General features: G+C 50.7%; 1 protein-coding gene across 1 annotated transcript; it reads right to left on the bottom strand.

Moving 5' to 3' along the window:
- Nucleotides 1–4,061: 4,061 nt before the first annotated feature.
- Nucleotides 4,062–8,734, bottom strand: GPR50 (G protein-coupled receptor 50; the record flags this gene model as incomplete). Its single annotated transcript, XM_082681058.1, has 2 exons — nt 4,062–5,659; nt 8,548–8,734. 2 exons carry the CDS (start codon nt 8,732–8,734, stop codon nt 4,062–4,064), a joined length of 1,785 nt encoding a protein of 594 aa, XP_082537184.1.
- Between the last annotated feature and the right edge of the window lie 7,026 nt (nt 8,735–15,760).

The raw sequence follows: 15,760 nt of genomic DNA, 5'->3' as shown, positions 1-15,760 counted from the left end.
TAAGTGCTGGAGATGTTCTATATCTTGATTTGTGTGGTGGTTACATAGGTGTGTACATAAGTAAAAATTCGTTCAACTTTACACCGAAGATTTATGTACCTCACTGTGTGTAAAATTATAACTTTATATAAAATTAAATTAAAAGGCATGTACAAAAATCTTTATAGAAGCATTTTTCATAGTAGTCCCAAATCATAAACAACCTAAAGGTCCGTCAATAATAGAATCAATCTGTAAATTATGGTATATTCATATTGTAGAGTACTACAGAAAAATGAAAACACACCCCAAACTACTGATACAAAAACATGACTGAATCTCAAAAACATACCTAATTGAGCAAAAGAAGCCAGACTAACATATGATTTAACAATTCCACTCCTAGATATATTTCCAAAAGAATTGAAATCAGGGACTCAAATACTTGTAAATCAATGTTCATAGCAACCCAAAAGTGGAAATAGCCCAAATTCCATCAGTGGATGAATGGACGAACACGATGCGGTGTATCCATACAACCGAATATTATTCAGCCATGAAAACAATGCAGTACTGACACCTGCTACAACACGAATGAACCCTGAAAACATTAAGTTCGGTAAAAGAAGCCAGACCCCAAATGACAAATAATATATGATTCCATTTATATCAGGTACCTAGAATAGGCAAGTCCATAGAGACAGAAAGTAGAATAGAGGTTACCAGGGGCTGGGGGAGAGGGGAACAGGGAGTTCGCATTTAAAGGCTACAGAATTTATGTTTGGGATGATGAAGAAGTTCTGGAAGTGAACAGTGGTGATGATCGCACAACATTGTGAATGTACTTAATGCCACAGAATTGCACACTTACAAATGGTTGAAATGGTAAGTTTTATGTTATGTATATTTTATCACTATTTTTAAAAAGAAACGGGACAAATACATACTGCATGCTTCCATCTATATGAAGTTCTAGAACAGGCAAAACTAATGTATGGTGATAGAGGTCAGGACAGCGTTTGCCTTTGGTTGGAGTATTGACTGGAAGGATACAAAAGGGAGCCTTCTGGAGGGTCAAAGTGGTCATTACACGGGTGCATACCTGTGTAAAAATATGGTCAAACTTTCACTTTACAGTCTATACATTATATTTCCATTTAAAAAGAAAATAAAGAGGAATAGAAACTGGGGGAAACCGCCGTTTAAAATTTGCTTCCATTTCTTTATCCCTTGATCATGGAGACTTCGGCTCACCTGGAGGCAGATTCTCTCTTTGGGGAAGTCGGTAAGATTGGCCCTTCTGATTCTACTTGTATAAAACCAGAAGCTGTGCGTTGTCATGGAGACAACTACAAAGCACCTTAAAACTGACCGCAGAGATTCAGTGTCTTGCCTTGGTTACTCATAGTGGGCGTGGCTAGTCAGAGATGTGCTTATGAGGCTTCTTGACTTTGGGGGTGGAAAGGGACAGGATAAGGGAAAGAGGGGCAGAGAAAAATATTTCTTGGCCATGTACAAACAGGAGGCACTGCGCTTCAACCGTTGCTTCTTCCCATGGGAGTGGGTTATGGGGGCAGAGGTGGGGAGGCAGGAATGATGAACGCACCTTGCAGGTGAGCAGAGTGGATGAAGTGGCTGCTTTCATAAGACTTTGTAAGACTCTGGGCATAAGCAGTGTTGCTTCGGGCACCTCAGAGCAGAGTGTGAAACAAAGCTGTAAAAAGTGCCAAGAGTTTCTTCACCTCTCCCATCACCTCTCAGAACCCTGCACCCAGTTCGGAGCATTGAGACGCAGCATCCTTGGTTTGAACACTTGCAATCTTACCCAAAGCAAAGCTCCTTGAGTGAGGGCAGACAGGGAGAATGTGGAAAACATGGGGAGAGGGTGGCAACTGTAAAGCGATTTGAGCACACGAGCAAGCATCCTTTTTGCATGTCCAGGGAAACTAGGCAGAAATGTTGACAAGGAATCAGCCTGAGGTACAGCAGCCACTCTGTTGGGACCACTGTAATTTGGGCATCAGAAGTGAAGATGACCTCAGCTTATACTTACAGTCTAGTTAAACCTGGATAGAACAACCATATACATGCCTAACTCCGTGGGCCTATGTATATGTGCATGTTTTAATGTGTATACTTTCTTAACCAAATTGATATCCTACCATGTATTCTTTTGAATCTTTTATTTTTATGGGAGTAGTCTGTTTGGGGCATTACGTCGTCTTTGGAGATTCTTTTGAGGCTATGTTCCTGAGGCTAGGACGTTTGCCCAGTTGCTGGGGTCTTGCCACCTAACTTCCAGCTAGAGAGGAACCCACCTGTCTGCCCGCCCCTCACTCCTGTGCCTCCCCCCCACTGGACTGTGGGCTCCGTTACTTGGTCCCAGTAGCCTCCGGAGTTGTGACATAATTGGGGCCCAGCTCCACTCCTTCCATGGGGGTAAAAGAGGACCCTGTTTCAGAAGCCTTGGCAGTACTAGTAAGAAGAACCCACCACACCCAGGGAGCCCTCCTCTGCCTCCAGCCCGCCCCGACCTGGCCACAGTTTGCTAAGCCAGGCAACTGTGGAGAGAGGGGTCATGTGACTCGCCCTGGGGTACAGCAGGGAGGGTACTTGCATCTGAGTCTCTTGATCCCCCAAGGGGTATGCTTTTCCACCCACCCCCAAGCCTCCCCACAAGTGAATCTGGTGGAGGAAGCAAATTTTATCCACAGATCACACACCAAAGACACAAAAACATTTATTTAATTGCTACCACAAACAGAGAACTAACTTAAGGCAGTATAACACATTTCCACTTATCCTTACAATCTTTTGTACAGTAAACTTTAAGTGTCAATTTGAATCAATAATCGAGATTTTTATTAAACAACGTTTTCTTGAATTCTAGAGAAAAATCACTTCCTGGGCTGTCAAGTGCGACGATACAAGACATCTACACCTTAACACGGTGGGATCACAGGACCTCAGCCTCCCCCCACCATCCCCACCACAGCTGGGAGGCTCAGAGGGATGGGGCAGGAGGGAACGGCTTTCGAAGCAGCACTTGTTTACAAGTCCAGGCAGTACTCCATTCACTTCTGGCTACCAGTTATTCCCTCAAATTCCCTTCTGAATGAAAAAGAAAAATGTAAAAACTGATTGCGTAAAAACATCAGGCTGTGTATAATATTAAAAGCATGACTGTAACTGATCCTAGCAACCATAAGTTTGGATGTGGGGAGAAACCAGTTTATGGATAGATTTGTTTTTAAGGAACTAAATGGAAGAAAATCCTGGCAAATACTATAAAAGGTAAAGTAACTACGAATAAAGTAAACACATATCATTTGCATTCGTGTTTGACTACGAAAATCAGCACCAATGTATTTGGTGCGGCAACATCTTTCCTTTTGCCATTTGATCTCATAGGCATAAATATTTATTTTAATAAGAGCTCAGTAAATTGTGTTCTTCAGATAGGGGTCATATTTTGTTGCTGGAATTTAGAAAGGAAACTGTTTCAAATACTTGTACTTTATCGCAATTGCCTTTCTTACTGCCGTTAAATGTACAATAAATACTTAAACACATAAAGCTCTGCGGTCACATTCACTTTACAGAAGGCTTTACCACAGCGCACCCTTACCATTGCGCATGCGCTCCTCCCCCACCCACCCCCCCCCCCTCGAGGAATGGGAGGAGAGAGCAGGAACAAGGAGAAGGAAATGAGGAGTGGGGAGAAACGGTTACACAGGAGTGGGGAAAAACCGAAGTCTACAAGTTCAAGGATCACTGTGGGCTCACAGTCAACCACAGGAGGAAAGGGAGGCTCAGAACAACAGAAGCCAAACTTGAGGGGAAATTGGTCTCTAAAGGAGCAAGTGCGCGCGCACACACACACACACACACACACACACACACACTCTCTCACACTTTTGCAGACATAATGGAAAGGAGGAGTATGCCTGAAAGGTAGGTGTAGCTTACACTCTCTGTCAGTGTCTGCATGTGTCTGTGTGCAGGTGCACTAAGATATCTCACTTTGTATTACATATGCTAGCCAACCTCGAAAGGGGACCACTGCTTGGCCGCCCCTAAGATCACACAGCCACTTCATCAGAATCAGCTTCAACATCAATAACCACAACCTCCTGGTAATCATCGGTGGCAATGGTGACCACAAAGGGGTCAACAGGGGCAGCGGCAGCAGCAGGCTCCAGCGGGCTGGCAACAGGCTTGGGGGACTCAGCGGCAGGGCTGGAGGTGGGCTCAGGGAGGTCAGTGATGTCACACTCCAGGTGGCCAGCAGCAGTGGGCTCAGGCTGGCCGGTGATGGCAGGCTCCAGGTGGCTGGTGGCAATGGGCTCAGGATAGTCGGCAGGCTCGGGGTGGGTGGTAGCAGGCTTGGTGTGGCCAGTGGTGGGTTTAGGGCAGCTGGTGGCAGGGCTGAAGGTAGCCTTGGAGTGGCTGCCAGCAGGGATGTGGTGGCCAGTGACAGGCTTGGGGTGGCTAGAGGCAGGCTTGAAATAGACAGAGTCAGCCTTGAAGTGGACAGAGGCAGGCTTAGGGTAGACAGTGGCAGACTTGGGGTGACCAGAGGTAGACCTGGAGTGGCCAGAGGCAGATTTACGGTGGCCAGAGGCAGGCCTGGAGTGACTAAAGACAGACTTATGGTGAACAGAGGCAGATGTGCGGTGGGCAGAGGCAGACCTGGAGTGGCCGGAGGCTGGCCTGGAGTGGCCGGAGGCACACTCAGGTTGGCCAGCTGCAGCATCACCAGGTAGTGGAACATTTCGGACGCTCATCGGTATTTCCTCCACAGCAGTACAGGCTTGTTCGCGGGCTCGGTCACGGGTGCGGGCGCGGGCGCGGGCGCGGGCGAAGGCTCGGGCCTCCCGCATTTCCCGAACATCAGTGATGAGGCCAGAGAAGAACTGGATAGGATGCCGCATAGCATGGAAGATGGTAAAGTATTCCCTTCGGAAATTCTCATTGAGGAGACCGTAGATCACAGCATTGAGGCAGCTGTTGAAGTAGGCTACAAAGTAGGATGCAAGATAAAGCCAGTTGGGGACCTTGCCTGCCATCTCCTTTGGACTGACAGCCACCAAGACAGTGAGCACGTTGATAGGACACCAGCACCCTGCAAAGAGGAGGAAGATCACAAACATGGTTAGAAAATTGCGAACCTCGGCAAGCTGGTTGTCAGGATTCTGCCCAGCCTGGTCGCGGACTGCCAGCACTTTGGTCCAGATCCTCACGTAGCAGAAACCCACTATGAGCAGAGGGAGGACAAAGTGGATGCAGACGATGGTCACAGCAAAGGCAGAGTTGTTCAGATAGTTGAAGATGCAGGTGTAGGTGCGAGGATCATACTCGATGGTGCCAATGTACATGTTGGGCAGGACAGCCAGGACGGTCATGATCCAGGTGACAACCAGGTAAATGCAGGTATTGCGCACACTGAAGATGCGCTCATACTGGAGGCTGTGACAGATGTAGCAGTAACGGTTGATAGCAATTGCCACAATATTGAAGATAGAACCGACCACACTCAGCCCTGTGATGAATCCAACCATCTGGCACTGTAACTGGCTCATATCCCAGCCACCAACGGCCATGGCATGCAGCATCAGAGGATAGGGGTAGACGGCCACCAGCATATCAGCCACAGAGAGGCTAACCACGAAGATGTTGCCTGAAAAGCATATTGGGGCGGGGCGGGGTGGGGCGGGGGTGGGGGTGGGGGCGAGGGAGGAAGACAGAGAAGAACAAATGGTTACATTTGGAAATCTACAAATATAAGCTGGAAGAAAAGGCCAGCTGGAGTCGTGACAATTTCGACTTCTAGAATTCTTTTCAAGAAATACAGTTGTGTTTTTATTTTTAGTTACAAGAATGTCCCAGATGATTCCGATGCACAAGCAGGTTTGGGGGACCTGTCCTTTGACAACCTTTTTTTCCTTTCAAACAACATCATCTCTGCTTTGGGAAAAAAGTGAAGTCAGAAAGCAGTAAACACGAAAGCCCGTTGGGGAGCCCTTCACACTCCCACACACACAGACCTGTGGCCATCATTTTGAACAAAAACAAAACGCGAAGTTTTGGCGGAGTACGGGTGGGGGGAGGGAGGGAGTAGAGGGGAGCTGGATGGAGCTGTCTGTCGGAAACAGGCTGGAGGGTAGGGACTGGGGTGGGTGGAGAGATTGGAGGACTGTCAGGAAGCCTCAACCTCCCCCAAGCCCGAAAAAAAAATTAGCCCTCTGCCTTCTCTAACGTACCATCGCATTTACAACGCAAACATGTCTAAAGAGAACTGTCCGAGAAAGGGCATGTCGTCTTCTTAAGCGGTCTTTCCCAGCGGGATCAGACAATAATCTAAGACTTAGCCCAGTAAATACTTACCATTTCAGAGGTAACCTAAGAGTAAAAACTGAGGGTGGGGAGAGGCCCTGTAAAATTTAGTCTGAGAAAGTGAGCAAAGAGGGGAAAAAATCAGGAAAATCCCTGCAAGGATTAGCAGAATTGCTTGCTTCACGCGGGTCCCCGAGCAGAGCCGGGCACCAGCACGTTCGCCACCCTGCACACTGGTTCCAGGCCCCCGGTCCCGGGCTTTACTGGAGCCTGCGGGCTAAACAGGAAAGTGCCGGTGGGGGGGGCGCTCCTGTTTTGTAGGGCGGCGGGAGGAACGCTGTTTGAAAACCTGCAAGGCCAAGTGCAGATGCGGAGCCCTTTCTCTGGAAACACCTCATTGCTAATTAGCATTGGTTTGGCAAAATATTGCACTTCATCTCGGACTGGGAGAAAATGAGCACTTTTAAAAGGGCAAAGGAACGGCTCGTTCTGCTTCCTTCCGCCAGCACTGCCAAGGCCAGGCCTCGGCGCTTTCTACCCAAGAGGTTCTTTCTAGGGTTTTCCCTCAAAGTAATGAATTCGGAGAAGAAAAGAGGAGAAGAGATAGGGCAAAGACTTAAAAACAAAACCACAACAACGCTAAAAACCTTTATTTGAATTATGGAAGGAAAGGAAGGTGAAGGAGAAAAGGAAATAAGAGAAAATGGACTTTGCAGGTGCCCCACCCCCCGGGGGCTCCGGGGTTGGGCCCCTTGGGACCGCTCTGCTGGAGCGCACGTGAGATCCAAGTGTGCGGCCCCACGTCTCCGGGGGACCGAGGAGAAATCAGACACACCCATCAAAAGTTTAAAAGAAAACTTTTAATGACTGTGTGCCCGTCACTGCATTTGGAAACTTCTGTGGTGTTTGTGATTCCTCGTCCAAGCAAAGTAATCCCCCAGAGAGTGGCGGCCTCCGCTCCCCGGCACCCCGCCCGCCCGGGTCCTGTGGGTGCCCGACCCCCCTCAGACCCCGCCCCCTCGCTCCCCTCTGCCCTCCGGTCCCAGCCGGCCGGGATCCAGGCAGCGGAGGCCCTGGGCGCCGCCCCTTCCCATCCGGGGCCCGAGCTGGGCGTTTGGGCCCCTTGGCCCCTCCCCCACCTCCCCTCTCGAGCCCTCTCCCGCCCAACCTGCAAAGGCGGCTCAAGGCTCCGCAGCGTCTGCCGCCCTCGCCCCCGGCAAGGGGCGCAGCGCCCTGCAGCCTCCAGCACCGTCCCCCAGGCCCGCTCGCAGCCGGCCCCCTCCCCTTGGCACTGGCAGGCCGCGAGGGGAGTCTCGCTCGCCGCCCCACCTCGTCCCACGTCCGCGCGCTCTGCAGTCTCCCTTGCGCCCCCCACCATCCCCTCTCAGCTCTCCTGCAGCCCTCCCGCGATCCTCACCGGTTCTGCCGTCTTCTGTGCCCCCGGGACGCCGAGCTCCCGAACCTTTCCGCCGCCCCGCCCTGCGACCCCCGGTACCCCGCTTACGGACTTCGGGGTCTCCGCCGCCGCCGCCGCCGCCGCCGTCGCTGCCACCGCCTGCTGCGCCCAGCCGGCCGCTCGCCTCTCTCCGCCGTGCGCCCTGGGACGGGCGGACGGAGCTCGGCTCTGGCGGGCTCAGACCGCCCTGCTTCACACTCAGGCGCGGGGGTCTGCGCTCCGCCGCCCGGGAGCTGCCCGGGAGCCACCCTGGAGTCACGGGGCTGCGGCGAGCGGGGACTCGGCCGGGCTTGGGCTCGGCCGCCGCGCTGCGCTCCGGCAAGCGCCGCTTCAGCCGCCGAGAACTTAACTTTACCGGAGCGGGTAGCAACCCCGCTGCTCCCTCCGCGTTAATTCCTCCCGCGCTGCCTCGGCGCGGCCACCTCTGCGGCGTCCGGCTCGGCGTGCTGTCCCCGGGCGGCCGCCGGACTCTCCGCTCGGGTGCCGGCTCCCTCTGCATCAGGTTCCCGACGGGGCCGGGCTCGGCGGTGTGCCGCGCACCGCAGGGACGGGGATTTGCACTTGGTTGCCCAGAGCTTCTCCGAACCTCCGCAGCCTGGAGAAGCTCTGAGTTTATGGGCCCCCCCCCCCACGGCGGAACATCATCACTCAGGCTCGCAGGGAAATGGGGAGCAGGATCCATCCACGGGTTCCCTATTGCAGGAGCCCAAACTAACACCCTAGGTAGGGGTTGCAAGTGGCTGCACGGTGGGTAGGGAGAAGGAAAGGGGTCTTACCAGAATTTCGGAGCTTCTTGTTCTTTGACACAGCCAAAATGACCATGGAGTTGCCGATCAGGTCTACGACTATGGTGATGACCATTGCGCAGAACATAAAGATGATTAGAGCCGGTGGGTAGTCTGGCTGCGGCAGTTTACAGCCAACACAGCCGTATGGGCTGGGAACTGCCAGGGTAGGCCTCATGTTGCTGCTGGAGACCGTTAGGTCCTCCCAGCCGGGTCTGGACAGCGAACACCAGCTCTGTCGCCAGGAGCTTCAGGAAAGCTGTCACCCCTCCGAGAGTCGGAGAGCAAATGACAGCACTCCCGCCCCTCTCCGATGAGCTTTTAAAGCCTCAAGAGGTGGCTAGCCCCACCCCAAATCCCTCCCCCCGACCAATCAGAGCTCCCTGATCACCCCCGCTTTGATCTCCAACTCTTTTTGGACAAATCCACATCGAGGTGTCGTCTTGCTTCCGGCTGCCTTGTATGTGCTTCCCCTCTAGCCGCTCCGCCTCCCACCACATCCCCCAGGTACCCTGCGTCGTGACCAGCTCAGAATCCACCTCCTCCCCACCAGCCACTGCGCATCCGTTTCTAGCAAGTTCTCCCTCCCTCTCTTACGCAAACACCTGGCAAAGCGCTGTAGATTGCAGAGCGGGGCTATAGGGTCCCTCTTGGGGGTCCAGTGCCAACCCAAGCTTGTCTGAAGCCCCCAGCAGAGCATGAGGAGTGGCCAGTGACCCCTTGGACCCTAGGTATTCGCCTCTGCAGTCTCCTTGAGAGGTTCATCCCATCCCAGTGTTTTGCCTTTTCAAAGCCTTCTATACTCCGCGGAAAGCAGGGGACAGCTGCTGGGGGCTTCCATCCCCAATCTGGACAGCAGCCTCTAGGGAATTTATTCCCACTCTGGTGCTTGGCAGGAGCTGGTTGGCTCCCTTAGCAGCAGCAGCGGGTGGCACTCAATCCGGTCCCCGACTTGTGTTTTCCTTGAGGAGATGGCCCCTACGTCAGGCTCTGGGAGCAGGGATCGTGTCTGTACTCTGGGAGTGAGAAGAGGTAGATGGTGGCCGCTTGCCCCCAACTCTGGGGCAAGCGAGAGTGAGAGCGCGTCCCCTTCCCTGCTGCCTGGCGCCCTGGCTGCGGGAGCTTCGAGGCTGCTCTGGGAAAAAGTAAAACGGGGGATAAAGCCCTTCTCTTGGACTGCCACTCCTCAAAGAAACCCGGGACGAGCGGCTCCGACTCCCGTCCCCTCTCTAGGTGCTCCGCACGCCTTACGGAGTGGCGCGGGGCACTCGGGTAAGCTCGGGGAGCTGTGCCGGAGCGGCGGGACAGGCGCGGAGGTGCTGGGCTGCGCAGCCTGGAAGCCACAGGCAGACCAGAGGCCCCCGCCCCAGGAATAACTCAGCTCAGTCCTTTTCCCTTGCGGGGGGGTCTCATTTCAACCTCAACTGGGTCGGGCCGCCCCCTGCCCCGCGGATCTCCCTCCGCAGGCGTCACAGTTCCCTGCGGTGCGCCCAGGCTCTCGGAGCGCACGGGCTACGGGAAATCCGAAATATTCGGGCTACAGGGGCGAGATTCGGATACTCGTTCCCTCAACGACCTTGGTTACGGGGGTGGATTTTGTGCCGGCTACTAAAAGTTATGACTCTTGTTGAGAAACCTCCCAGAAAATTTCAGCAAGCACCTTGAAACTTGTCCCAGACTAGCCTTCTTGCTGCAGTGGGGGGATAGGGGGTTGCACTGTCCCGGAGCGCCACCGTCTGGACACTGCCGCCCTCCTGACCCGCGGGGAAGGAGACGGACACAGGGGTTGGGGGCTGGGGCGCGTTCCGCGAGGGACTTCAACATTTAGGGACCTTTAACGGAAAGACAGATACGACTGAAAAATCAAGAGTGCATGCACTTTCTCTCGCTGAAAAGTCCAAACTAGTAATGTGTCTCCTTGTTTGAAGATGAACCCCTCACCCCGATACTGCGCACGCTACTGAGAAGAGAATCGGCATGAATAACGATCTCCCGCCTGGAGCCTTTTCTCATTCATTATCTCATCGCCCCCCGTCGCCTGGATCCCCGGCCGCGCGCTGCCTGGGCCGGACTTAGCCAGGATTTACCGTAAACGCAGCACAGCTATGAGCCCCGAAAAGAGACCAAAGCCGAAAGGCCGCCCACACCGTGAAGTAGTTCTTCACATCTGGCTGCTGATGCTGGGTCCCCGAGGGTTTGGATCCTTTTACTCGTGGCAAAGAGCGGTTTTTAATTCAAATAAACAAAAATTGGAATGAGAAAAGGAAATCAGCATTCTAATGACTTAAGACACTGGAGTGTCCCCTACCCAAGCCACCTCCCCCCACCCAAAGTCTTGTAAACAGAGCTGGCAAACTGTTATCCAGTGCACTGTACTCCTAGATGACGTGACCCCAGAGCAGGCGGAGGCCCAGGACACTGGAAATTCTGGATGGACTACGGCCTGGACTTCCTTGGGACTGAGGGCCGAGCAGGAGAGAGGGTGACCTGAATCCCCTGGCCCCCGCCCCTGTTTGAACACTGCTTGATCGTGACCTCATGGGGCTTGTATTTTTCAAATACTAGACAAGTAGGAGAAGCAACTATTTTAATAATGGAGGGGCAGAGAATTCTGCATCTGGTTAAATTAATTTTCTTATTTTTATGAATTATCTTAATAAAAATTCTGAACGTAGTCCCTATCCTAAGAAAAACAGATGGATATCGAATCCATTATGTGGATGCATATGAGGAAGAAAAGCGGTCAGGCTCTGCCGCAGTAGGACAGGATCCACAGGCAATAAGTTCAATTATTTTGGAAGTTAAGGGAGTAGCTTTTTATTGGATAGAGTGCAGTGCATATGGTTTATTTAAGCTTCCAAAAGATTTTTAATTAAGTGTCTTTCTAAAAGGGCTGCTACGAAGTGCTAATAACCGGCGATGGAGAGAAACACTTTATTGGGGATATGAAAGCTATTAAGGTATAGATTCAAAATAGAGGAGAGCTAGGATGTTCCCTGGGGATCCCAGGAAAACCGTGGAAACCCATATGGAAGTTGGGAAGGAGAAAAAGCGATGGATAGTGGACAGAGAATGTATAGAGAGTTTGCAGTCCTGGAACCCAGTCAGCGTGGTCCTTTCCCCTAGGTCACTTATTATGAGATTAGGGAGACCAGGGAGCCCCAAAGGACCCCCAGGACTGAAAGCTCGGGACATCCCAGGCAGAGGTGGTGCCGACTGGTGCTCTGTACGGAAGGTAGACATTAGAAGATTTTTCCCCTCTTCTTGTTGATGCAGAAACCTTTCATCTTACCCTCCACATTTCTCATCTTTTTCTTTAAGGTTTTTTTTTTTTGAAGTATAGTTAATTTACAAGATTGTTTTAGTTTCAGGTGTACAGCAGAGTGACTCAGATATATATATTTGTGTGTGTGTGTTCTTTTTCAGATTCTTTTCCATTATAGGTTATTACAAGATATTGAGTAGAGTTCCCTGTGCTATACAGAAGGTCCTTGTTGTTTGCCTATTTTTTATATAGCGGTGTGTATATGTTAATCCCAAACTCCTAATTTATCTCGCCTCTCCCCGCATTACTCATCTTTTGAAAAACTGAAGATCAGGGTGGGCCTGGCAGTCAGGGTGGCAGCTGGCCACTCTTTCAAAGTGAGTGAGAGCAAGCGAGTGATTTTTTTCTGCACACACAAGGATAGTGCTACATCTTCAGACCTCTTATTATAGAGGCAATGGCAGGTTACTTTTCATCATCCTTCTTGTTCACCCTCAAGTACTATAATGATACCTCACTTGTAATTAGTGCATTGTAAGTTTAAATAATAATTTTATAATTTCAAAAAATCCCATCAGTACTATAATGATGTTCACCCTCAAGTACTATAATGATACCTCGCTTGTAATTAGTGCATTGTAAGTTTAAATAAGCTTTTTAGAGTTTCCAAAAGTCCCATCAGGGATATATTCTCACAACAATGCCATTTAACAGGTGGGGAAACTGAGGTGCAGAGAGGGCAAAGGGCTTCCCCAAGGCCATGCCAAGGTTAGTGGAGGAGCCTCTCTCCCACAGCCCAGCTTCGGAAGATAGTGTTTTGCTCTGAGACTTGATTGGGTGGATTCTGTGTTCTCCTTTTTGTTGTTGTTCTATTTTTTGTTTGATTATTTTTATTGAGATACATTCACATACTATATTCACCCTTTTCAAGTGCACAATTCAGTGCGGGTTTTTTTGTACATTCCCTAAGTTGTACAGCCATCATTACTATCAAATTTCAGAACATTCCTATCAACCCAGAGAGAAACCCTGTATCCACTAGCAGTCTCTCCCCATTCCCTCCAGCCCCTCAGCTCCTAGGAACCACTAACCTGATGTGTGTCTCATATGAATAGGATTGTACAATATGTGGTCTTTTGTGCCTGGCTGCTTTCCCTTAGCATAATATCTTCAAGGTCATCCATACTGTAGCGTGTGTTAGTCCTTCATTCTTGTTTATGGCCATATAGTATTCCATTGTATGAAGAGACTGCATTTTGTTTATCCAGTCGTCCATCAATGGACCTTTGGGTTGTTTCCAATTTTTGGCTATTATGAGTAATGCTGCTATGAACATTTTGAGTTCTCTTTCAGCCCCCAAGCAACCACTGGCCCAAGAGAGACAGAGGGCCTCTAAGTGTCAGTTCACACCTCCTCTCCCACCCAGGGAGGGCAGGACGGCTAAGGGCTGCCCCAGTCACTCCGACCTTCTTTGACCAGTACTCCTCTGACGTTACCAGATCGTCTGCTGAAGCCACATTAGACCATTGACTGACACTTTAATATATGAAAACTGGCAAAACGAGAATTTGGTGCAAACCCCGTAAGAGTGAAAAAGTCTTTCAGTTTGAGTACAAGCAGAACATTCTTCATTTGTTCTTGAACTTTGGGGGATGTCTTATCTCTTCTTGGGACAGTACACAGGAGTCTGGAAGGTGCTTTGCACACCCAGTCCCTGCTCCCTCGCAAACTGCTCCTACCCCAGCACTGAGCAGATGCCTGATGCAAGGAGACTGCATTTGGCTCAATTCTTGAAAATGAAAACAAGATTGGACCCAGCTCTGCCACTGGTCAGCTGTATGACCCTGGGCATGTGACCTAACCTCTTTGTCTCAGTCTCCTCAGCTATAAAATGCAGATAATAATGGTGCCTCAAAACTCGTCATAGGGTGAATGGGGGAGTTGGATGAGATAATACATGCAAGCACTTAGAACACTCTCAAGAATGGAGTGGGCATTCAGCAATCACTAGCTATTCTTCTTGTCATTATTCTGAACATTTCTAATACTTTAAACTCTATTTGGTTACAATTCCATAGAAGACAGAGGCTCTCTGAGACATCAGAGACTCTGTCCCCTGCTGGCTCTTGCCTCTAGGCTCTAATTCCTGGCAGAAGCCACCCAATGGGCACTCACCAGCATCCCAGGCCACCATGACACGTGACAGTGTGTTAGATGGAAAGGGACATACAGAGTGACTCGCATTTCCAGTGCCCCCCTGAGATGCTTCACTGATACAATTTGTATGTTTTCCATGAGAAGGAACGATCAGATTTCTTGACATCAATCAGAATAAAAGCATGGAAGATGGTTGGTCTAGAGACGGGTCAGACCTGAAGTCCACAGGGGGCTGGGGGAGCTGGGTTTCAGCAGAGCGTGGGACCAGCCCAGGCTGAAGAAGGTCTAGTCCCAGGTCGAGGATGGGGGCCAGGACTCCAGGGGCAAGGCTGTGGCCTCAAAGGAACTGCGCAGGGATTTGGGCAGGAAGCAAGCCACTGGAATGGGGAGCCAGCCAGGTCATGACATCAACCAACTCAAGAGCAGCTTGGGACAGGTGATTTTTTTTTTTTTTCCTAAATAGACTATGTCTGGTCGCATTTACGTTACCAACTTGGAGACACTGTCTCCAGATCTGTTAAATGAACAAGAGAATGATTGTCCTCTCCAAACCCTCTGGGCTTAATTCATCATGGCTAGGACCACTTTATCTTCCCCTGTGGTTGAGTCGTTAAAAGGAGCAGGACACATCCATTTTCTTTAGTGCGATCAGGGAACTCACCCAAACAATTAGCAGCCAGTATTTCCAAAATCCCAGTGCCTGATAAAGACTCCAGGTTAGGTGGTGCAAATCAAAGGGTTACCAGGGAAAGAAGCAGCACATTAATTACTTGTAGTGACACGTGGACTCCCTACCCCTTATTCAATTTACCTGATAATTAGAGCTTAATGAACAATATCCATTGTCCTAGTTTCTCACTCAAGCCAAGCATGATCACCCATGCGTTTAAAGACTGTCCCTCTTATTAATCAACCTTCTGACTTCTGGTGCAATAAACAGCTTGTCCCGGAAGCTCCGCTTTAGCCCCCTCTATTACAAGGCGTAGGACATGGGTACTGATCAGGGCCCAACCCCGTCCTCTTCCTCCCCAGTGGGTCCACTCAGCCCCTAATGATGGCTAACATGTATGTGTCCTTCCTAGAAGCCAGCCTCTGTTCTGAGTGCTTTGTTCATATATATATATATGAGACAGGTACGATGACTATCCCTCTTTCACAGATAAAGAAGCTAAGGCCCAGAAAGGTTATGTCACTTGTCCCAGGTTGCACAGATAATATGATAGAGCTAGAAGTCTAGCTTGGGTGGTCTGACTCCAGAGTCTGTGGCTTCACCAAAATGCCTCACTGCACGCATTGTTCCCGGCTCTACGGTACTGGTTCTCAAACCGAGTGCGAGTTAGAGCCACCAGGAGCACGTAGGGAAAATGCAGCTTTCAAGGGCTGCCCCTAGAGATTCTGATTCGGCAGGTCTGGGTGGAACCCTGGAATCTGCATGTTTCCCAAGTGCCCCAGGTGATTCTCGATTCAAGGTTCCCAGGGACCCCTCTTACAGAAACCCTGCTCTTACAATCCAGTCTTACACCTAGCCCCTGGCAATTGAAGGAAGTCTAGACCTGGCCGTCAGTGACTCAGTGCCTGAGCTGCTCCTGAGACTGAGATCCTGCTGGGACTTGATCTACTTGTTCTAGTTCATAAACTCTTGCTTTGGTCCTCAGACTGAATCCCACCCTGTACCTCAATCCTGGTGATTAGAATCCTGGCCCAGTGCCTGACAATGACCTGTTCAGCTCCCTGGTAACGGGGCTACCTTGCTCTCCCAGAGACCAGAGGCCTGACCATGCC

This window comes from Grampus griseus (assembly GCF_964374135.1).
Source record: "Grampus griseus genome assembly, chromosome: X".
Taxonomy (NCBI): Eukaryota; Metazoa; Chordata; class Mammalia; order Artiodactyla; family Delphinidae; genus Grampus; species Grampus griseus.
This window is presented reverse-complemented; position numbering and strand designations above follow the sequence as displayed.